At 35.5% G+C, this 22,459-nt stretch overlaps 1 protein-coding gene across 4 annotated transcripts in view; it reads left to right on the top strand.

The window, feature by feature from the left end:
• LRRC7 (leucine rich repeat containing 7) overlaps positions 1-22,459 on the top strand; it is a 127,593-nt gene that overhangs the window by 4,737 nt on the left and 100,397 nt on the right. For all 4 annotated transcript variants that reach the window (XM_063298106.1, XM_063298107.1, XM_063298108.1 and 1 more), the window contains exons 2-4: positions 6,887-7,004; positions 15,071-15,149; positions 17,273-17,362. In XM_063298106.1, the coding sequence (XP_063154176.1) occupies positions 6,887-7,004; positions 15,071-15,149; positions 17,273-17,362 (287 nt within the window). The remainder of the gene's footprint in view (positions 1-6,886; positions 7,005-15,070; positions 15,150-17,272; positions 17,363-22,459) is intronic.

The following is a 22,459-nucleotide window of genomic DNA, read 5'->3' on the forward strand; positions in this document are numbered from 1 at the left end:
AGATCCTGGACAAGGCTTAGGACTTGAAGCACAAAGTTGAGCTGAAGATTCTGAACACGGCTGGAAACTTGAAGCAAGGCTGGAAGCACGTCTGGAATGCGCACAATGGTGACGAAGAGGTCCAAAGCTGGACACGAGGCTGAGGTTGCTGGGTTCGGCAGGGAGAAGATCCTCTGTGGCCGTGGTTGCAGGATCCAAGTCCTCTCTGATAGGAAACACTGGCGTTGATTCCCCTCTGGCTACAGACGAGGTTTCCGATGCAGGTAAGGACTCTTCTGCTGGAACTACAAGCTCAAAGGATTGGTTGTCTCCGGCAGCTTGCTCTTTGTGTGTCTACCTTTTATGCCAATCCTTTGCACGCCTATTCCCTCCTGCAGCCAATTGGGCTGCCTTCTCCTTTGCGTGCTTTTCTGCCTGTCATTCACGCACGCTGATTGGAGGATTCAAATCCTCCTCCGAAGACTGACCAATCAGCATTGGTGACTTTTCCCACGCTGCTGAGTCATTTCTGGGTTTTGCTTTCTCGGTTTCTGCCTGGTAAGTTTCTGTTTCCCCTTCTGACTCAGAAAGAGTTTCATTTTCTGAGTCAGAGGTTGGCTGAAACCTCACACTAACAGTCTTAATCTTTAGTTCATTCAAATATTGTTGTAGAATTTGATTTCTCTTCATTTCTTCTTTGTCCCATTGCACAGAATTCTTCAAGGCTTTTACAAGCCTCTTTTGTAAATCCAGTAGAAAGAAATTATCCAGGTCACTCTCTTGGTTTGTCATTTGTATTTCCCTTTTAAATTTTAAAACCTCAGCCAAATGTCTTTTGTAAGTCCAGTGAAACATTGTTTTCTAAAGCATTCTCTTGGCCTGCCAGTTGTAAATCCACTTTTGATATCATTTCTATCTTGTCAGATAAAATTTGTTCGGCATCTGACATTTCTTCAATAACATCTTTTGGACGTAGTCTTCCATAGAAGCAGACATCATTACTGACGTCTGCTTCTAATAATAACATCATATTATTGTTGATATTGTGGCTACTATTTTCTGATTCGCTTCTTTAAAAGTCAGTATTTTTATTGTTAGAACATTTTGCACCATCTTGCAGGTCAGTATATCTTTCCTCTATGTAAAATCTTTAGTCCCCTCTAGTGTCCAGTTTTTGAAATCATGAAATTCTTTATCTATGTGATGTCTTGTAAAATCCAAGACAGGATCTATTTCCCATGAGAAGCTGTTCGTACTTTGTAATTAATTCCAAAATCTTATTGTGAAAGTTTCAATATTCCAATCATATCTGGATCCTTAGTCCCTTTATAACTTTCTAGGATCAAAATCTTATTTAGCTTTTTGATGTTTGTTTCAGATGCTTTAAATTCTTAAGCTCATGATTAAAATTTTCTTTCATTCAGAATTAAAGGCAGACTCACCCAGTGTTTTCGCACTTGTCATGCTCCTTTCCAGACCTGGATCCAGTCTCTTGCACCATGTTCCATCTGCTCTGTATATAGGTTTCTTCCATTTGTATAGGTTTTGCATAATCAATGAAGCACATATTGACTTTTTGGGGGTATTTGTTGGCTTTCTCATTTATGCAGCATGCATTAGTAATACTGTCTCTTGTTCTTTGGCCTTTTCCAAATCTAGCTTGAACATTTCCCTTTCCAGGTAGGGCTTTCATGTAGGGATGATGGGCCTCAGGTGGGATAGCACTCAACATGCTAGGGAGGAAGAGCTAAGGATCTTTTGGAGTACTAATGGTGTTTATAACATGGCTAGATTCAGCATGTCGAGTTGTTGATGCTGCCATGCAGGAAAAGAAAATCCAAAGCTGTGAAGACAGAATTACAGTGGGAATATGGTGTGTAAGAAGCATTAACATGGGAAAGCTCAGCACATTGAAATATGAAAATGAATTGACTACCCATTCACATCTTAGGCATCAATGAATTGAAATGGACTTTCAGCAGGAAGAGCATACTGTTTACTATTAAGCACATGAAAAACCAAGAAGGAATGGGTGTTGCTTTTTCTGTCAGGATGGATAAAGGATTTCAGAGAGCTGTTAAAAGAAAGAAGAAGTAGAAGCAATTCCTGCCTTCTGGAATGAGGTTCCCTTGGAAATTTGAACCGCTCCCATCCTGCTGGTATTTCAAAGGGCCTTAAAGACCTGACTCTTTGCCCAGGTCTTTGAAGAGGTTGACTGATGCCCCTTTCTTCCTTTCTGTTCCCATCCAGGTTTGTTTTCTTTGCCATCATGTTTTTTTTCTTATGCTGTTTTTGTGTTTTTTATATTCTTTGTTTTTAATGTTTTAACAATTCTAAACTGCCCAAAGTCCCTGGGAGCCAAGAGGCATATAAATTTAATAAATTATGATTATGACTACAATGACATCTGTAAAGACAATGAAGGTGGAAACAGACATGGAAAACAAGGATTCTTGATTCCCATGGCCTGTGATCTTGGACAATTTTTTTCCTGTTGCTTTCAACTCCTCTTCAATAATAATTGTTGCTGAAAATTACTGGCATGATTTCCTGCCATTTTGAAATGGAGAGCACATAAATATAGAGCATTGCCTTAAAAAAACCCTTTGCTCCACTGGACTTCCAGGGGAGGCATGGTGAACTAAGCACGTCTCTGAAAAAGCAGAGATGACAACTGTAGTAAGAAACCAAAGAACCAGTGAGTAGACCAGTTTTTCAGACCCTCTCTGGACAAGGAGAGGATGGGAGATAACCCACATGTGCTCCCGACGGCTGCTCCTCAGCAAGTTTGAGTGCTGGGAGACAAAGAGATCACTCGTCATGTTCACAACCATGGTGGAGCCTTTTAAAGGATACTGAGTTCGCTAATCTCACTTTCTAATCACTTTCAGAAATTGCTTATTTACCATTCTAAGGCTATTAGAGATCTTCAGAATGAATCTCCAAATGAATGTACACCTGCTGTAGGTGTAAGAATTGTGCAGTTTTTCACAACTTCATAGGTGGACAGTGGAAAATAACTTTTTAAAAAATCACTAATTTCTTCCCTGCACATCTCCCCTCCTATGAGACAACTCAAAGAAAGCCAGAACACTTGGTTTCCTAGCAATTCCGCTTTTAGAAGTGATCCTGCTATGCAAAGAAATTTCCTCCTTCCTTTTCCTTTTCTCTTCTTCCTCTCTCAGCAGTGTCCTCTGTGGCACTTCACAGCATCTTGTCAAGCCCCAACTTGAAGGTTCTTCCTGAGCCAGATTTGAAATCTCTACCATCAGTAAGAGTTATAGAACTCAGACTGTTAAAAACTTTCTTCTATGGCACAGTTCCTAAACTTTTTGCCATCACACCTCCCTTTAGTATAATCTTAATGTACACACCTCCCCTAAAAATCCAAACACCAACATGAACAAAAATGAACCATGAAAATAATACAACGAAACCTTGGGAAAGGTGGATTAATTGAAACAATGTAACTAAAAGGTTCTTCACGCCTCCCCTGGACTCTGTCTGCACCTCCCCAAGGGAGGTATGGCCTCACAGTTTGGGAAACCCTGGTCTATAGCACATGGAAGCCCCAGGAATTCAAAGCCTCCATGTAAAAAGCATCTTGCAGGAGTGGGGGGACAATACTGAGAGGAAGGTGCGTGGGCAAGAATGTTGCAGGAGTGAACCAGGACTAGACATCACAGTTCAAGAATAAAACATTTATGTAGAACATCCCTGATCAATATAAAAATCCTGTGAAGTTATTTGAAGTGTCAATATCGGTCCGTCCTGTCACTTACTTTCAAAACAAAAAGCCATTTGTAGATTTTTCATCTAGTAACAGCATTGCTGTTTCTTCTGATGGTTCAGCTATTGCTTACAAAGTTAAGCAAGGTCATCCTTCAATTATCACTAATACAAAGTGCAGCTAAGTTTTGTTCTTCACAGTTACTTACCAGCAAGTACTGGCCTTCAACCAAAATAATCCTTGCCATTTTTCTGTAGAGCTCAATCCTGCACAGCTCCAAGCACATAAAGATTTTTTTTAATCACATGCGCTTATTGAACTGCTTAGTTTAAAGCCATTCTAAGGTGTAAACACACAAAATAAGCATAACATCTTCTTGCGTATTAATTTGGGAGACAGTACTATATTCCAAAGCTTTCATGGCATTTCTCAAGATCATGAATTACACTAAAAGACCACAGTGGTAATTTATATTTTTCAAGACCAAAGTAATTAATAGTCATAAAGTTCCTCTTGGACACTCTCAAATACCAATCTTTTCCAACACTTGGAACCTTTCAGGATGTGTTGAGGGATGAGAATTAGGGACTCATTATCACATTTTTTACAGCCCTAAGGCCAGACACAATAAAACTGTACAGTAGCAACAATCTTACATTAATGCACATATATATAAAAACAGAAGCAATTAATATACTATGATCCAAAATTAATTAAGAATGAAAATACTAAAATGAATTGAAATGAAATACTATGTTAAGAAATTCAAAATCTAAGTGATGATGTGGTGTATTGTGCAGATGGTAGCATAAAACTGGGCAACCTGAGAGGATATTTTTGGGTCCTTGTCCCAAAGAAGTAGAAATCACTCTCCCTGCCTGGAAATTTCTTCAATAACAGCTATGTAAGGATCTGTCTAGAGTCCTTATATAAAGAACAATATAACAACATAGGGCTTAGGGTTTCTATTGAGCTGTCACCACATGGACATAGCCAAAGGAGCATAGGAGTACCCTTAAAATGTCCAAAAAGGACTGCTGAGGGCACTGAGTCCAGCGTGGCTAAAATGAAAGCTTTACGAAATTTCTAAATTGTGATAGATGATAAATAAGAAGCTGGAACAAACCCTTCCAGAAGAAAATGACAGATACTGAGGTGTAGCACCTTACTTAAATTTGTTTGGAGATCCATATCCCAGATTTGTTGTCTCAGGCTGGTTCTAGCATTATCAAATCCTAATGAGCACAGACTTTCCATAGAGAAGCCCAACAATTTAATTTTGTCTAAGGCTTTTTTTAGCCACGATGACTTAAAATGATCTCTAAATATTAATGGGGCTAAACCTATAGGCAACATAATTAACTTTAGCCAGAAGGTAAGAAGAAGGAACCATGGCCTGGCATCGAATGAAACTATACCTATTTCTACCCATAGGATGGCATTTTTGATACTTTTTGGTACCATCAATATGGCTCTAATAAACTTACTCTGAATGGTTTCCATAGAATTGAGCTTAGCATATACTGCACTGTACTTTAATGCTAACAGTACTATCAGTAGTGTACACATTTCTGCCTAAAAAGAATGAATAGATTGAAGTTGCTTTCAAGTTGAGTTTAATTCTTGGTGACTTGAATGGATATATCCATGCAATTTTCCCAACAAGATGTAAGACATTTGTTATAGTCTTCTGCTATTGTTTGTTTGTTTACTTCCCAATCCAACTAAAAGCCTAGCCAGAAAGTTAAGCATAGGTACACATTATATATCAGTAATGCTAACTTCAATGTTCCTGGTCATAATCATTTTTGGATAAATAAGATTTCCTGCAAAAACGTGTATATTAAAAAGGCTGTTTTTATAATTTCATGAACATTTCTCACATTTGCTTTATTGTTACTTATTTCAGAATGAAAGGTAGATGAAAACATTATTTCTAAGGGAACCACTTTCTTAATGGAAATTAGTTTGCACTAAGCTGCTACATTTACTGGCCCCAAAGAAGGATCATTCAGTTGCTCTCAGAATTTCTAAAGAAGTAAGAAATATTTCAAAGAAGTAAGAAATAACATTTTGAATAGATGTATACAAATCTACACACTAGATATTCCAAATATCCTCATTTGTAGTTTATTCAACAGAAATTCTATAAATTTTAATTTCCCACAGGTTAGATTTTAACCCTCTAAGTTTCACTGATTCTACTGTGACAGCCAGTATGGTATAGTGGTTAAAGGCACCAGGCTAGAAACCAGGAGACTATGAGCTCTAGTCCAGCCTTAGGCACAAAGCCAGCTGGGTGACCTTGGACCAGTCACTCTCTCTCAGCCCTAGGAAGGAGGCAATGGCAAACCACTTCTGAAAATGTTGCCAAAAAACTCCAGGGACCCATCCAGGAAGTTGCTAGGAGTCAAGACTGACTCAAAGGCACACATGCATGCATATAGAGAAAGTCATACAGCAGCAGGATTCTGCTTCTGTTTTAATTCATAGCATTTACATAAAAGCATACTAAAATGGTGGTTTCATGGCCTTTTAAAAATAGTAAAAGATAAAGGTAAATGTTCCTGTTTAGTCATGTCTGACACTAGGGGGCGGTGCTCATCTCCGTTTCATGGCTGAAGAGCCAGCGTTGTCCAAAGATATTCCGCAGTCATGTGGCCAGCATGACAGTCCTGGAACGCTGTTACCTTCCTGCCGAAGTGGTACCTATTTATCTACTCTCATTTTGCATGCTTTCAAATTGCTAGGTTGGCAAGAGCTGGGGCGAGTGTGGGAGCTCACTCCATCACATGGCGCTAGGGTCTCGAACCACCAAGCTTGCAACCTTTCGGTCGACAAGCCTGGCCCCAAGTTTTTCTCAGCAGGCCTTCTATTTTTTTTCCCTACTGTTGTTAAAAAACTTGGTTAAATGAAAAATCTTGTTAACTTTTCTTTGCTAGTGACATATCATTGTACTGTTTTTATGTAGGAGAGAATGCACCTCAGAAGGGGCTGTAAAGAAGAAACTTGATTAGCTGGTGTTAAGGGGAAAATTCTTCCGATATATCCACTGATTCTTACTGGCTATGAGCATATACGGGCTGTTTTATACTCTCTTTTAGGATTGCTCTAAATGTGAAAATATACTAAAATTTTATAGGAAATTTTACAACTGATTTTCTCTTGTTCTTTTAGCAATTATTCAACTGTCAAGCTCTGCGTAAACTGAGTATCCCAGACAATGACCTTTCAAGCCTGCCAACCAGCATTGCCAGTTTAGTTAATCTCAAAGAACTTGACATCAGTAAAAATGGTAAGAAAAAATATGTTTCATTCATTTTCTTTTATCACAGATTCATAAATATTTAGCAAGGGAAAGATTATAGCTATTCTATTCTTCTTAAGAGGTAGCAATTATACCTAAATTTATTTCCAGAATACTATATATGGATAATTTAACAGCAAACACCTTTGAATAAAAAGCTTTCTTGATTTGAGAACACCAACTGGTCCGAAATATCGGTTGCCATCATATAATACCAACTTTTCAGAAAACTGCACAAATGCATGACCCTCTGCAAATGTTAGGGTTTGAGTGCTATTTCTTGCTGGGCAATCAGTGTTTGAATTCCGCATCTCTCTGCCTTGTTTAAGCTGACGTAGGGGAGTAGAAAGAGAACAAGTCAGTAGCACCATTGTAGTAACTGCTTCAGTTACTTCAGAAGAGCCCCATTATACCCATGAGGACAAGATACAAAGTTATTAATATACCTTAATTGTATTTCATTTTGCATTTAAAACTGATTTCCACAATCAAAAATATTTCAAATACATTGGTAAATAATTTGTTATTTTGGTAAATAATTTTTTATTTTATACAAATTGGTTGTGTCTTATGAAATAGAAAAAAAAGTCACTTTCTGCTCTAGTTAATGTGGAGTTATATATGTATTTAATAAGCTTTAAATAAAACAAACATAATGTTTCATTGTGAACCAGTACATTACTGTGAAACTAAAGCATAGTTTTTCTTAGCTTACAAATTACCTTCTAAATTTAAGTTTAAGCTATAGAACTCTTTTACTTCACGGATTAAACTCAGATACTATAATTCAGAAACTAAGACAAAAAAAAGTGGAAGCAAAAACTGGACTTTGAAGAAGCAGGATAGGAAGAGTATTGATGCTTTTGAACTTTGTATTGGAGAAGACTCCTGAGAGTACTGTGGACAGCCAAGGAAACAAACCAATGGATGATTGAACAAATCAACCAAAGTTCTCATTCAAGGCACAAAGGATCAGGCTCAAATTATCCTACTATGGACACATTATGCGAAGACCTAGGTCTCTGGAGAAGGCTCTAATGGAGGGAAGGATAGAAGGAAAGAGAAGAGGATGACCAGCAGCAAGGTGGATGGACTCAGAGTGGTGATGAATGCACCATTGGAAGACATGGAAGATCAGGCTAGGGACAGATCATCATGGAGAAAATCTAGCTATGTGGTTGCTAAAAGTCAACAACAACTTGATGGCCCATAATCAGTCAAACAATCAATCAAGATAAAAAAAACATTTACGGAAAGCCTAAAGGGAATATGATCAAGTGATAGTGCTTGGAGAAAAATCCTTGCATAGATAAATGAATTTTTCAAAGAATGTTTTCTAAGAATCCAGAGCTTTTATTCAGCTTTCAACAAATAAATATACAGCAAATGCTCAAAATATACAGAAAGCTGACTTCACCAATTCTTAAATTTTACAAAGCAGGTAAGAAATGCAATATCTTTATCAAAACTCTTTTTTTAAGGAACTTAAAAATCAATTGAGATATTATAAATAATTATTCATTCTTCTAGTTTATCCTGCTTTGCTTTCCCTTCCTTTCTATCCTCTTTATCTGTTTATGTGTTCTGTTTTATTTATGTCCAGTTTTAATCTGAAACCCCATAAGATGGATCTATCAGATTTATTGCTGTGTGTATAGATGATGATTACAAAGAAGGAGCAGACAGGAGAGAAACATGAAGAGATAGTACAATACGACATTTTATCATCATTTTTATTATTTGCCAAACCATGCTAGTAGAGCAATGGAATGCTGGAATATATATTGCTTTTTAGATCATTTCATATAACATTTCAAAATGCTCAATTGTTTTGAACAATTATTTGCTCCAGATATGCTCAGAGGATTTAGTGTTGAGTAAAAAAGCAGCAATATTCCTTGCTTCATACACTCAATCCTCTAAAACAGCTGCAAGGAGGAGACTGAAAAAAAAATGCTTTCTGGTTTAAATGAGCCAGAGATTCGTATTAGAACTGGGAATTCTAGTTAGTTTACATTCTAATTTGTTGAAAGCGACCAGGATCAGATCTTTGATTCTGAATAATGTTAAAAACTATATTTTAAACTCATCACAGCTTATTGTTTTTCAGACAGTTAATGCTTCCACTCCTTTCACATCTATGCTGGAGGAAAAAAAAAATGAGGTGGGGGCAGGACAAGGAGAATGCAGCATTACAAGACTAATTTGTGCATCATTAGCTTTCTGCCTTAACTGATATTTTTGTCTTATCTCAAATGAAGCTTTGGTTCAAATTATCTGCACTTCTTGAAGTGGCAGTTGCTGGAGAAGTAGGTGTGAAGGGAAGAGGAAAAAACATGATGCAGTGAAGTAGGTCAGTAGAACCTGTTGGGAGAATGCAGCGGATCAAAAGCAAACCAGAAACAAAATATTCAGCTTGTATTTTAAAAACCTTTTCCAAATTAGTAATCTGAAGTTTCTGTAATTTAATATATTAGTGACCCTAGAAAGTTAAAATATGAAACTACCGAGAACGTGGATAACAGATGCATGGTTAGTTATCTTCTAGGTTATGCAGTGTAAACATATTTTATAGCCTTGGGCAAATATAGTCGTCTAATGATAAAATTCATGAGAGCACCAAATATAATGTAATAATGGCATCTTTATTTGGCTTATGGCAATACTATCCTAAGTCTGCTAAGGATTGGAGAAGCTGACAAAATAATTCCTTATTTAAATACAATTTTCTTTTATTTGTGAAAGAGCCTATGCAATAACAAGGACATTATTTTTTTACTCCAGCATTGAAGGATCATTTCTCATCCTCTTGTCAAAATAAAAATAAATATTTAGAAGGTAATCAAGTGGTGATCAGTCTATTTTTTTAGAAATAAGCAGCTTGGAAACAGTGAAACGAAAGAGCACTCTGGAAATTATTTAAGGAACAGAAATGCTACCTTGAGAATTGCTGAAAATCCCATTTTCACTGGTGGAAATAACTATGAGTGGAACTTTCCTCAGGAATGGAGCAAACTCACTAGTGCAGCCCAAGTATTGCCCCTATTTCCTACTCCTGCAAAATGTTACATTAATTATAGAGGAAATAGAAAAAGAAAAATAATGTATATTTTCATTTGCTTGTGTTTAAGGGACGCGGTGGCGCTGTGGGTTAAACCGCTGAGCTGCTGAGCTTGCCGATCAGAAGGTCGGTGGTTCGAATCCGCGTGACGGGGTGAGCTCCCGTTGCTAGTCCCAGCTCCTGCCAACCTAGCAGTTCGAAAACATGCAAATGTGAGTTGATTAATAGGTACCGCTTCGACGGGCAGGTAACAGCATTCCATTTAGTCATGCCGACCACATGACCATGGAAGTGTCTACGGACAAATGCTGGCTCTTCGGCTTTGAAATGGAGATGAGCACTGCCCCCTAGAGTTGGACACAACCAGGCTTAATGTCAAGGGAAACCTTTACCTTTACCTAAGGAAACTATTTTGTTCTGCCGTATATATGAAAATTGTGAGGAGCTTTTAGATGCTTATTTGTTCAATATCTTGCAGCAGAATCTTACAGAATCTGATAACCAGCTAAAAGGTTGTTCTTCAAGAGGTAGGAAGAATGGTATACTTTGTAGAGTGCAACTTAACATAGCCTCCAGTCTGGGAATTGCCTAAAATCAAGCAATTTCTAAAAGCACAGGAGAGTTTTATGAGCAAAGCAAAACCTTGAAAAAGTCCAAATTCTGACATATTAATTTATTTTAATTTTACAGCATTTTACTGGTCTTATCCTGTTGGAATAATAAAAAAGTGTTAGATAATGTACAGGATTTATCATTAAAATAAACATTGTATTATTTTCAACCTCCTTAGGGCATACTGGTGCTATTGTATCGCTTTTTTTAAAGAGTCAATGTAAATTAAACTTCCACAGCTCCTCTCTATGAATTTACTTCCAGTCTTGAAACCAAATAAACCCATTTAGTATACTGATTTTATTTTAAAACTAGTTCACCTCAGTAAAAAGAAAGTAAAAAGAAAAGAAAGTAGCAGTCAGTTAAAGAAGAATTCTGTCTTTTTTCAAAAAACTGCTAAAAGAGGTGTATGTTTCTGATTTCAAAGGAACTTGGTTGGTGTGATTAGAGCTGTTGAAGATGTAATGTTTGTGATAATAATTAATTACAAAAGTCATCTGCAGGTCCAGTGTTGATGCTGGGTAACTGTTGTTCATGTCATCTTCAGTTTCCAGTATTCTGCTGCCCTAAGAATTTCAGCTGATGCCTGTTTTAGGCCCTCCTTTTATTAAAATACACATACAACTTCATTTATTGGATTCTATCAGATAGCTTTTTTTTTCCACTCATGCTCTGAAAGATTATTCAGCTTCCAGGATGAATGAATGCCCACAACCTAAAGCTAAGCTGGAAAAGTTCACAACCCACAGATGCCATGAAATTAAAACTTTAATAAACAGAGAATGAAGCTATTTTAAATTATGGAGAGTATTTAAGTACAGTCTGTTACTAAGAATCAGTACCAGTTAAAGAAGCGCAATGGAATTCTTAAACTTTCTCCTTCTGCACCCACAGTTATAGGCTGCTGCTGCTTATTATTATTTCCAATAGTTTTAAACTAAATTTAAAAGTGAGTGAGGAGGGATTGTCTTGGTTGCCTTCAGTACACTAAAAAAGTTGAAAATACAGGGAACCACTAAATAGCTGTGCTTCCTGGTCCATGGATGTGGCTGAACTGAAATTGAGGATATATATGCAATCCATGCTCCTCCATTTCCATGCTGTCTGCTAGATTACATCTAAATGTAATCAGGGACAGAAACAAAACAAGCAACTCTTTCAAAAATAAAACTAGATTAGAAATGTTCATTCTTTTTCAAAGGGAAGATGTCTTTGAACAAGGACAGTATCCTATTTTTTGAGCAATAAATTCAGAATGTGATTCTTTGTTTTTCTTTGTCATTTATTTGTGGCTTCTTTTGCATTTTATCTAAGATTATATACTCCATTTTATTTGCAGAACAAACATCTACAGTATTCTTAGTCATGAAAAAATAAGCAACTTACAGTGATGGTGACTCATGAGCTAAGAAGAAAATTTGTATGCTTTCAGGCAAAGCAAATAAAATCTATTTGAGCCTTCCATTCTATTGTCTTGGACACATTCTTGATAGGTTATTGTGACTAAAGAATATCAGCAGCGCTTTCTCATATTAACACATAATTTGAACACATATAATTGCAGATACACATTAGCTGATACACTCAAATTTGCAATGTTATGCTTAACTAGCTCTTTTCTGAATTAGTCCTACCTCTAGACACCCTGTAAGACTTCTGCTAGGAAAATCAGCTTTTATACAGCACAGTGTTTCTCAACCCTGGCAACTTGAAGATGTGTGGACTTCAACTCCCAGAATTCCCCAGCCAGCAAGCTAGCTGGGGAATTTTGGGAGTTGAAGTCTACACATATCTTCAAGCTGCCAAGGTGAGAAACATTGGTATAGAGGCTTGGCTGTTGTACTGTGGTTGTAGAACTGCCCAAATGCCTAGCTACTGCAGAGAAATATGCTGCCCTCACTTATTTAGTGTGAAGAAATAAGTGTAATTCTTTGCATGGAGTAGATTTGGATGCCATTTACATATTCCATGATATCTGGTATAAATTAGCATTGATTAAGAGCAGTGAGGATTTAGCAGCATATGAAGCCTTTAAAATTCATGGATAGAAGGGGAGTAAAAGAGATTTCTTTCTCTGCCAACTGACTAGCGTTAATGAGATTTTTTCTCCTTCTTATTCTGTAGCTCCTCTTTTCCACCAAAAGTCTTTTCAGAGAACCATGAGACCTGGGCTTGTTTGATGCATACTTTCCTTTTCAAGAGGGCAGGTTATAAACTTAAATTGAAAGAAATGCAAAGAATATTAATATGCCACAGTATAAACGTCAGTATAAAAGGAAACTGCCTGACTGAAAACAATCAAATTGTTTTGACTGAAAACAAAAATTAAGCTGTGCAAAAAGAATGTAAACAGGAATAGTAACTGGGAAAATAAACAGAGTTCTGTTTGACACAAAAATAATATCAGAATGAGTGGCAGGTCAGCCTCCTGATTTCAATCTATAGTAAGACAAATGATTAACAAGAAGCCAGGAAAAAGAATATCTAATCCCTTATTCCTTGCTGGGAAAAAGGGTGCACAAAAACAATGTACCATCAGTAAGGACAGAATATAGAGTAATTCAGATAAACTTGTCAATGGATGTAAGTTTTTTAAACCAAAGAAAAAACAAGTCTCAATAATTTATAATCAAGGCATCTGTTCTGTAAATATATATCATGTAATACCAGTGGGGAATACTGTAATGGGCAGAAGGAATAACCTTGAGAAACAGGAGGAAGAGCCACTACCAAGACGATGGTCAGATAAAAGAAACGTGAGTCCTAACCAGAACTGTAACCTGAGAAAAAATCTCAGAGAAGCCCCTCCCTAGTTCTCACAAAGATAAAGGCGGGGGGGGGGGGAGTGCATTCAGACTTGCAAGATTGTCCTGCTTGACTCTGGTTTCCTATTCTGGTCAATTTTGAAAGGCTGACAAATACTGAGAAGAAAAGAATTGAGAAGATTTGAACCAAGAGTCAGAAACTATTTGATGTATTAAGCAATTTAGAATTATCTACATTTTCAAAATGTTGGAAAGCTATATCCCAATTTTAGTTAAGAGTAGGATTCAGCTGTAAAAGAAAAGGCATTGGGACTGGAGCATGTATCCTGAGGTCCACCAGTTGTCTAAACATATTTTGAAACTTGGCTTCTTGAGGCTCCAATCTAGTTGAGCCCCTACATTTATTTGTGGGAAACAGCAGGCTTTGACCTTAACATAACCTGGAGTTTGGCCTTTATTCTTCTGTAATGTGTTATACAAGGGAAAGAGACATATCAGTTGATTGCAGCAGTTAAATTTAGCACAAAAGCTGCATTGTTCACACACGTATTTGTGGGCTCTTTCCCCAAATACAATTCCCCACTATTCCCTACTGACTATCACATATGTGTTATTTCTGTCTTATGGTTTAGTTTTTTTCTGTGATGGCTGCACAATTATGGGGTTCCACTAGGATCATAAAGTTGGCCCACTTAGGCCAGTAATTGAAAGTTTTTCTTTTAATCTTTAAGTATACCCGGAATGGATAGGCTTTTGTCTTATCTAGTGATTGTGTCAGAGTGTGATCTTGAGAATTATTATTACATTTTTATCATTGTTTCACAGTGTAGTGAAAGAAATAATACATAATTACAAAAAATAATTTCTTCTCCAATTTTAGAATGTAAATGAATTACATTCTATGTCACCTAAATTTAGTAAGCCTATACTTATTCTACGTGATTTGCACTAAGAATGGAGAAACCCTTAAAGACCCTTAGAAATGAATTGCATCACTACGAGTGTCATGGCATATTGTATAACAGAAGTATTGTACAATATACCTCTCATATACAGATAGTATTTTTAGTAACAAGTGTCTAGCGGTCCTTAACTGTGTTTATTTGATTATGTCAAGTCATTGTCGATTGTTAGTGATCACACAGGTAGATTTTCTCCATGAAGATCTGTCCCTAACCTGGTATTTCAGGTCTGCCAACAGTGCACTCATCCTCATGCTTGTTTGACATATAGTTCATCCAAGATGCTAGCCTTTATTTCAGCTACAAATAATGCTTTATAGATATAGCTTAGATTCAACAAAACCTTTCTTGCATAACAGGTCTTTTTGTATTGGTGGATAACTATGTTGGTCAGGAAATATTCTTCAACTCAAGGAACTTTTGAAATCAAGTGAAATATGAGGAATTATATTAAGTATGGGTATGTGTGAAATCTGTGCAGAAATATTAATATATGTTGATAGGATTGTTTGAACCTTGGGGTTTGTCATGAGCTTCAAAAAGTTCAGATTTGTTTAAGGTTAAATTAATGGCTTGCCTTTTTCTCCTGAAATAAACAAATGAGGAAAGTAACCAATTGTGTTCATAGATATAACAGTTTTGTTTTTCTTTTAGGGATCCAAGATTTTCCAGAAAATATAAAGTGCTGTAAGTGTTTAACAATAATTGAAGCCAGTGTCAATCCTATTTCTAAGTAAGTGTTCCTCAGCGGAATTTTGTCTCTGCCTCTTTTATGTCTGCAGTGTTTAACATATGCCAATGTTTAGTGAAGGTATATCATATGGACAGAACAGCCATATTTTATAACAAAGATAGAAATATGAATGACTCCAGTGTTTGCATGTTGTCATTCAGAGCTTGTCTTGAAAGAATTTATTAGCTGCCTTTTATCATTTAGATCAGGTGGAAGAATATGGGTAGTTCACATAGACCCTTCAAAGGGTCTTTGGTCTGCTTACCTGCATACTTGTAAATTAACATGGATGACAGAGGACAAGAAAACACGTCTCTGAACTGCCTTTGTTTGTATGTATAAAAACAGCAAATAAAATCGAGTAAATGTGTCTGAGGTGTGTTGTCTCAAAAATAGAATTCTATTTAGTGTGCAGCAGGAATTATAATTCATCAGAGTTAAAAACAGAGTATGAATTTATAAACAACATTGTTCCTGAAATGTGAGAGATCTAATGTTCCAGAAGAGTTTACATTACAGTGGGAGGAGAGGGTCTGTTTTATGAATTGGTGTTGGACCAATTATATTTGAAACTCCTATTTCATAATAGCTGGTTTTGTTCCTCAGTTGCATCTCTTTTAATACTTTTTATGAAACATCTGTGACAACATCTACAGCACTATCCATAAGATGCTTTAGAATGGCATCAGAATGATGATACTAATAAAATTAAGTGTAACAATAAAAATATTAAGTCCACTTTGAGTTGAGCTTGACTTCTGGTGACTTCATGTCTAAGTCCATGTAATTTTCTTGGGAACAGTATGCAAGTGGTTTGCCATAGCATTCCTCTGGGATACTTTCTTTCAGCTTTCCAGTCCAGCCTACAACTCTGATATAACCTAGTAGTCTCCTAGTCTCCTACCCAGTGCCAATCCTCCTTGGCTTTTCCAAATCAAGTTAGATAGGTGCTGCCACCTAGCTGGGCTGTATGTAGCAATAAGGTTCACTTACAAAGGTGGTGATACAGTGGGAACACATTGGCTAAGGCTGCAGTCTTATGCATACTGACATGAAAAGTAAACCTGTTTGAATACAGTTGAGCTTTGTTCCAGTTAGGCACTCATAGGATTACAGAACTTTCTGTAAAAGAATTGGATGGACAAGTCACAGCATATACTTTTTCTGGACAGACATCAATCAATGATTGTCCCAAGAACAATGACAGCTTGACATATTTATTGAGAAATGATTGCCATTCTCTTGGTTACAAAGAAGTATAGACTGCTGGGCTGCAATGTTTACTTTGAAAGGATGTAATTCACCAATGATATAAGATAAAACTGGGAAATGAGAACAGTGATAGATCTAACTAAAGGAGCCATGGTGTATAGTACTTATTACCTTGTTTAGGGGTTGCTTCCTTTGTTTTGTGTTCATCTTATTTGGCTTATTGATTATTTTGTTAATAAATTATGTATTAAAAATAGTCATGGGAGTGAATGTAAGATGTCTTAAAGAAGTGTTTATTCTGTAAATTAACTGATATCATCAGTAGTTTAGGTGAAATATACAATGCATGTATGTATGTATGTATAAAACCCTTCTTATGCATGAATTAGTAATCCTGTCCTTTGCCTCCTATTTTATTTAAACTCTACACTACTGATTTATTAATTCTTCCATGCAGTTTTATTTCCCCTACACTTTTTTTTTACTGTGCATTCATTTTTGGCAATGCAAATAAGCTACAGTAGATACTCTTATAAATAACCATAAATATTTTAGGGTTATTTTGGTGTGATAAATAGCAACATATTTTCCATAGCAATAATCCTCAGTCAGCATAAACCTGCATTTGCATAATGCTATTGGTTCCAGTTGTTGCAAAAAGTAGCAGATCATCTAGTTATTTTGAAATTTAATTCACCACTGAAATGCTTACATGGACAAATAAAAGGGATGGTATAAGCTTACATTATCTAATACAGCAGTGCACTGTGTTACTTGTTTTATAACAGACAAAATGTTAGCTCTAACAAATGGCTCAAGCAGTGAGCATGTGGTAGGGACATGTATCTGTTGGGATTTACATTTGAACAGTTCCTACAGCATCAATGCTAAATCTTTAACTTACTTTTTAGGCTCCCAGATGGTTTCACACAGCTTTTAAATTTGGCCCAGCTATATCTAAATGATGCCTTCCTGGAATTTCTTCCAGCTAATTTTGGAAGGTAAGTTTTACATATGTGAATTCCCTCTAGTCTTAACCAAAACTAAACAAAACAGGATTTTGGATTATAGAAAATAGATTGCAAACTTAAAAGCATGAAGATTGAAAGACAGACTGTTCAGTAACTATGGGTCTTCACTTTTTTTTCTGGATTAGAACTGTGATTTAATAGGTTTTTCTTTGAGAGAACTGCTTTGTAGGCTTGAGGAAAGAGATCTGTCACAGTACAGGAAAACTAATGGAATGGCATGTTAATACAGATGGAAGAAGAATACTTCTGAGCTGGATCAGAGTGGTAACAAATCCCCCGTGGCAAATGAATTTAATATAAGACTATTGTGGTATTCAATCAGTTGATGTAATATGGAATCATATCTGGCACCCAATCAATTGAATGTTGTCATCCCCAACACCAGTGTATATCTAACTTGAGGTTGGATTGTGGCAGGGCAAAATTTATCTACTGGTGAGAAAATAGTATTTTTGTCTTGGCTTGCCAAAAAAACGATGTAAGGTAAAATCTGATGGAATGTTTCTGCTGATAGAACTCTTTATGTCAGTGGAAATAGAGGGATGGTCTGTTCCCCTCTTCCTAGCTGTATTCATGTGCCTTCAGGGTGTTCCAGAGAATAAGCCAGTTCTTTTGTGTAAAATCTGAGAGTATATAGTGGTTACAGCTGAGAGGAGATGGAAGTACTTTTGCAAGAAAAGAGGTCCATAGAAGTACAACCATAATCAATTTCCTCCATAATTAACAATGAGGAGGTAGATACAGAAGTAATGAAGATGAATATAGAATATATTTTTAAAAAATGAATGTGACAATTCAGATATGTAGAAGATCAGCAATAAAATTATATCATCATAATTCACATAATGGACGTTTGGGCTGGATCAGAGAGACCAGTTCAGATCTCTACTCAGCTTTGGACTCCAGAGTGACTAACTACATTTTTGCTTGATTTTAATTTCCTTTTCCTTAAAATATACTACTACTACTACTACTACTACTACTGATAGTAATGATGTGACATTACACAGCAAGATGGTAGTGGTAGTGACTATGAAATAATTTGTACTTTTTATTAATGCAAACATTTAATAATTGGCATCTAAGTGTAGCTGTTTCTGAGAAGTTTTATTTTAATTTTTTTATTTTGAGGAGTAGATTGATTTTTTTAATCTTAGAATTTATTTATTTAAATATTTAAAGGAGCAGAATAAATAGCTGCATAAAAGAAAAAAGATAGAGACATAAAGAAAGAATAAAATATCAGTAAATAAAGAATTTACAATTATCATATGTAAAAATTAATTAATTAAATGTATAGAACTAAGTTAATTAAGCCATTTTAAGAATTAGAAATCCGTATAAAACTTTGAAAATAATATTAATATTAATATTGATATAATCACTATTAGTCATTGTCCCAAGGGTAGATGCACATAATCATGTAAAGGACAAAGCAAGTGGAAAAAAGGGAAAGAGGAAATTAAAAAAAAATTAAAGATTTTGTTTTTATTAAAAGAGAAAAATAAATTAAAACAATTGGGAAATTACATGGTTTTAAATTCTCCTCAATTGTACTCAACTATATTTATAATATCAAAATTGTTTCTAATCATTATTTTTACATCAGTTATTTCCATCTTAAAAATTTAGTGTCTGAATGTGTGTATAATGTATAGGAGAGCCATCATTCTTAAATTTACCAAACTTCAGTTCTGAATATATACTGTTAATCTTGCCATTCCTGTATATTCCCCGAGTTTGGTTTCCCAGTCTGATATTGTCAACAAAGTGACTCTTTTCCAATGTTGACCCAATAAATTAATATTTATTTTAATTCATTTATTCTCCTTTCTAGAAATCTACTAATTAATTTGTCAGATATGTATTTTACAACTATTATATCAGCAATTATTACTGTTCTGGACAGCATATTTTGATGATATATATATAAGAACTTTATATCTAGTGTTAGAAGCCAGAAATGCTGATAATCATCTAAAATGAAGCAAAGATATTGGGAATTTACAAGCATCACAAATAAAAGCTCATATTTAATGGTTCAGCAATATAGGAACAAGTCCTTTGCTTGCATATTCCTTCTTATGTTTGCATTTCTATTTAATTTTCTTTTGAGTTATAGCAAATCATAATCTGCTATTATATCTAAACTGGTTTTCACTGTCCTACAAATTATGGTCAAATCTCGATGGCAGAGCAAATAATGTGCACATGAGTACTATCTCCTAATTCCTTCCCCCCAAAAATAGCTATATAATTACTTTTATCTCACAGGATAGGAAGAGTTACGGAGAGTAACATGAACACTCAATTTCTATCTCCTACTATTACATGAGACAACATAATTAAGATTATCAGTGGCTGTTGCTTATTTCAAGTACCTCTGTGATTAAGTATGTCGTACAAACAGAATCAGTTTCTGATGAATATAAACTATGTTGAGATCCTTGTTATTTCTTGATTTCAAATTTCAAGGAGAGGCTGTTCCGCAGTCATATGGTGTACTTAACAATAGAGGAAAAATGATCTTGTTAAAAACAAAAAAACCCTTCATGGAATAGAGATAAAAAGTTATGTGGATGTTCCTGTTAATCACCTGGGCTGGTTTAACTTATTATGCAAACATGCATATTGTTTGCCATTATACTAAACAGGAGAACTGTGACTTGCTCTATACCAGAAAGTAATTAAGAGCTTACAAAGGGAAGAGGTGTGTGCAAGCCAGAATCATGTTGTGTTGCCTCTACTTTTAACCCATAATCTTCTTAAGTTGCTGCATATTAAGGTTTTGCCCTTCTACCAGGAAAGGAATATATATATGTTTAAAATGTGTAGGATAATCAAAAGTATGTGTGTTACAGCAAACATAGCTGTATTTGTAACTATTGGAAGACATTCGTTGTTGTGATTTACTCATACCTATACAGTACTGTAAACACTGTGCACTCATTCAGCCTTGCTTAAATTTTCTTCTAAAGACATTTGAATACCCTTAGAACAATGGCCTTTTGTCAAGATAGCAAGTAGGAAAAAGCTGGTCATGAAATGCTGAATCTCTGTTCCTGCTTATATAAATAACATTTAAAACTTGAGCTTGACAACAGTAATGAGTCTTTTTACCGATTCCTACTCCTACTTTCCTTATCTTACCTTCTTGACAAAGTGATCTGAATTAACTGGCCCTGAAATCCACCAACTCCCAGTACTTCTTAGCCTCAATAATTCTGTCTGCAGTTTGAAAAGAAATATTTTCTGTAAAATGTCCTGTATTAGAACTGAGTCAGTTACATTGACCTATTTCAGATCTTAGTTACCATAATTTGAAGCTGGAGACAAACAGCAAGACTGTGTGCCTTCTCTCTGTTCTCTTCTTTAATGCTTATATCTGGCTTAGCCAATATATTTGAAATAACATCTTACTAACCAGGATCTTCAATCACAGTCTGAAGCTGTTTTAAAGTTACAGTTTGCAAACTGTCCCTTGAGACAATATAGTTGTTTCATTAAATAGATTGGTAAGTCTAAAACTGGGCATCTTCGCCCAGTCATTGGGACCACTTGATTGGAAAAGGTATAAATATAGCCTTAAGGATTTGTCATCTAGTTGTTACAGATCATTCCATAATAATTGTGTTTCCAATACATGCAATATCATGTATCCAATTATTTGTATGAGGATAGGTCATGTCAGATGATATACAGAAAAACAGGAAAAGCAAGCAGAAACATGAGTGAGTCATGTATTAGATTTCCCGGATTCAGCTTTAATGAGCAACGTGAAGAACTGCACATAGAAATAATGAATGAGCTCTAGATATCTCCTGTAGCTCATTGATCTTAACTGCAGTTGAGATTCTCCAATTTCATCTTGCCTGTTTCAGGAAAAATAAGGAACGTCAAAGTGCAGTTTGCTCACACTTACGTTTTTCTTTAGTGCATGGATGCGTATTTACCTGGCTTCTACTATGACCAAAGGTAGTACATATAATTTCCCTTTTCAGTATATTATAATTTTACATTCTTTCAATATGATCAGTTGATCATGTGTTTTTAGGTAAAAGCATCTATATAGCTTTTAGACACATTATTATTACTATTGTGGATCCTGTAATTCCATTATTTTAATGTATCTTTTAGTCTTCAAACAGCAAAATTAGAATACATGGTGTGTTGTGCTAAATATATATTCCCACAAAAATATAAATTATTTCCTGTAAATAAGAAGGGATGTCCCATAATACGATTCTAATGTATTTTCAGATAAAATATAAATTTCTAAATTATAGGAGGAAAAAAAGATATCAGGGGAATCTTTATTTAAAATATATGTATGTTAAGAATAGCAATTAATAATTTATCTGAGGCTTCTGATAGCTTTTCCAATAGCTTGCTTGCCCTGCAGATTGCCCTATTGCATTGTACTTCAGGCATTTTATATACCTTATGTTTATATAGATCTTAGTCAATCATCCTGAGAGATGTTTGAAAACATTACATGTTTTATTCTCTCTAGAGGCATTAGAGATTACATGGCTAATAGCTTGCTATCGCTGTCAAAGATTTGAGATTTTCAGAACATTCTTTTCCTTTATCTCCCATAGGATGCTTTTTCTTCTTAAGTTTTCTCTTTACCAATTAACTTACAAAAACATGATTAATTCATTTTTGTTAGTGCTACAGAAAATCAAAATAAATATATACACGCTGAATCACGCTCAGGGTGTTTTGCATTTGCTATGACTTGAGTAAACCTTAAAAGTAGTAATCGATGGCAACATTCATTTATTGAAGCCTTTTGTCCTTTTTTCCTCAATAATTGCTCTCATGTGGCTCAAGATTTCCTGAAGAATACTGCCAGCAATCACAGCTGATTAATGCCACCTAAGTTAGCTAACATTTTAGAGCTAGAAATATCTGCTGATTATGAAGATTCAGCATATTTCCTTTGTAGATGTAATCAGAAATTAATTGAAACCTGTTAATTTCAGCTACAGACATATAGTTATGATTGTCATTAGAGAGTTTGCAGGTGCACAGGAATAATTCTATGCACATATATAGCTTGCA

This window comes from Candoia aspera, chromosome 3, assembly GCF_035149785.1.
Source record: "Candoia aspera isolate rCanAsp1 chromosome 3, rCanAsp1.hap2, whole genome shotgun sequence".
In the NCBI taxonomy this organism is placed as follows: domain Eukaryota; kingdom Metazoa; phylum Chordata; class Lepidosauria; order Squamata; family Boidae; genus Candoia; species Candoia aspera.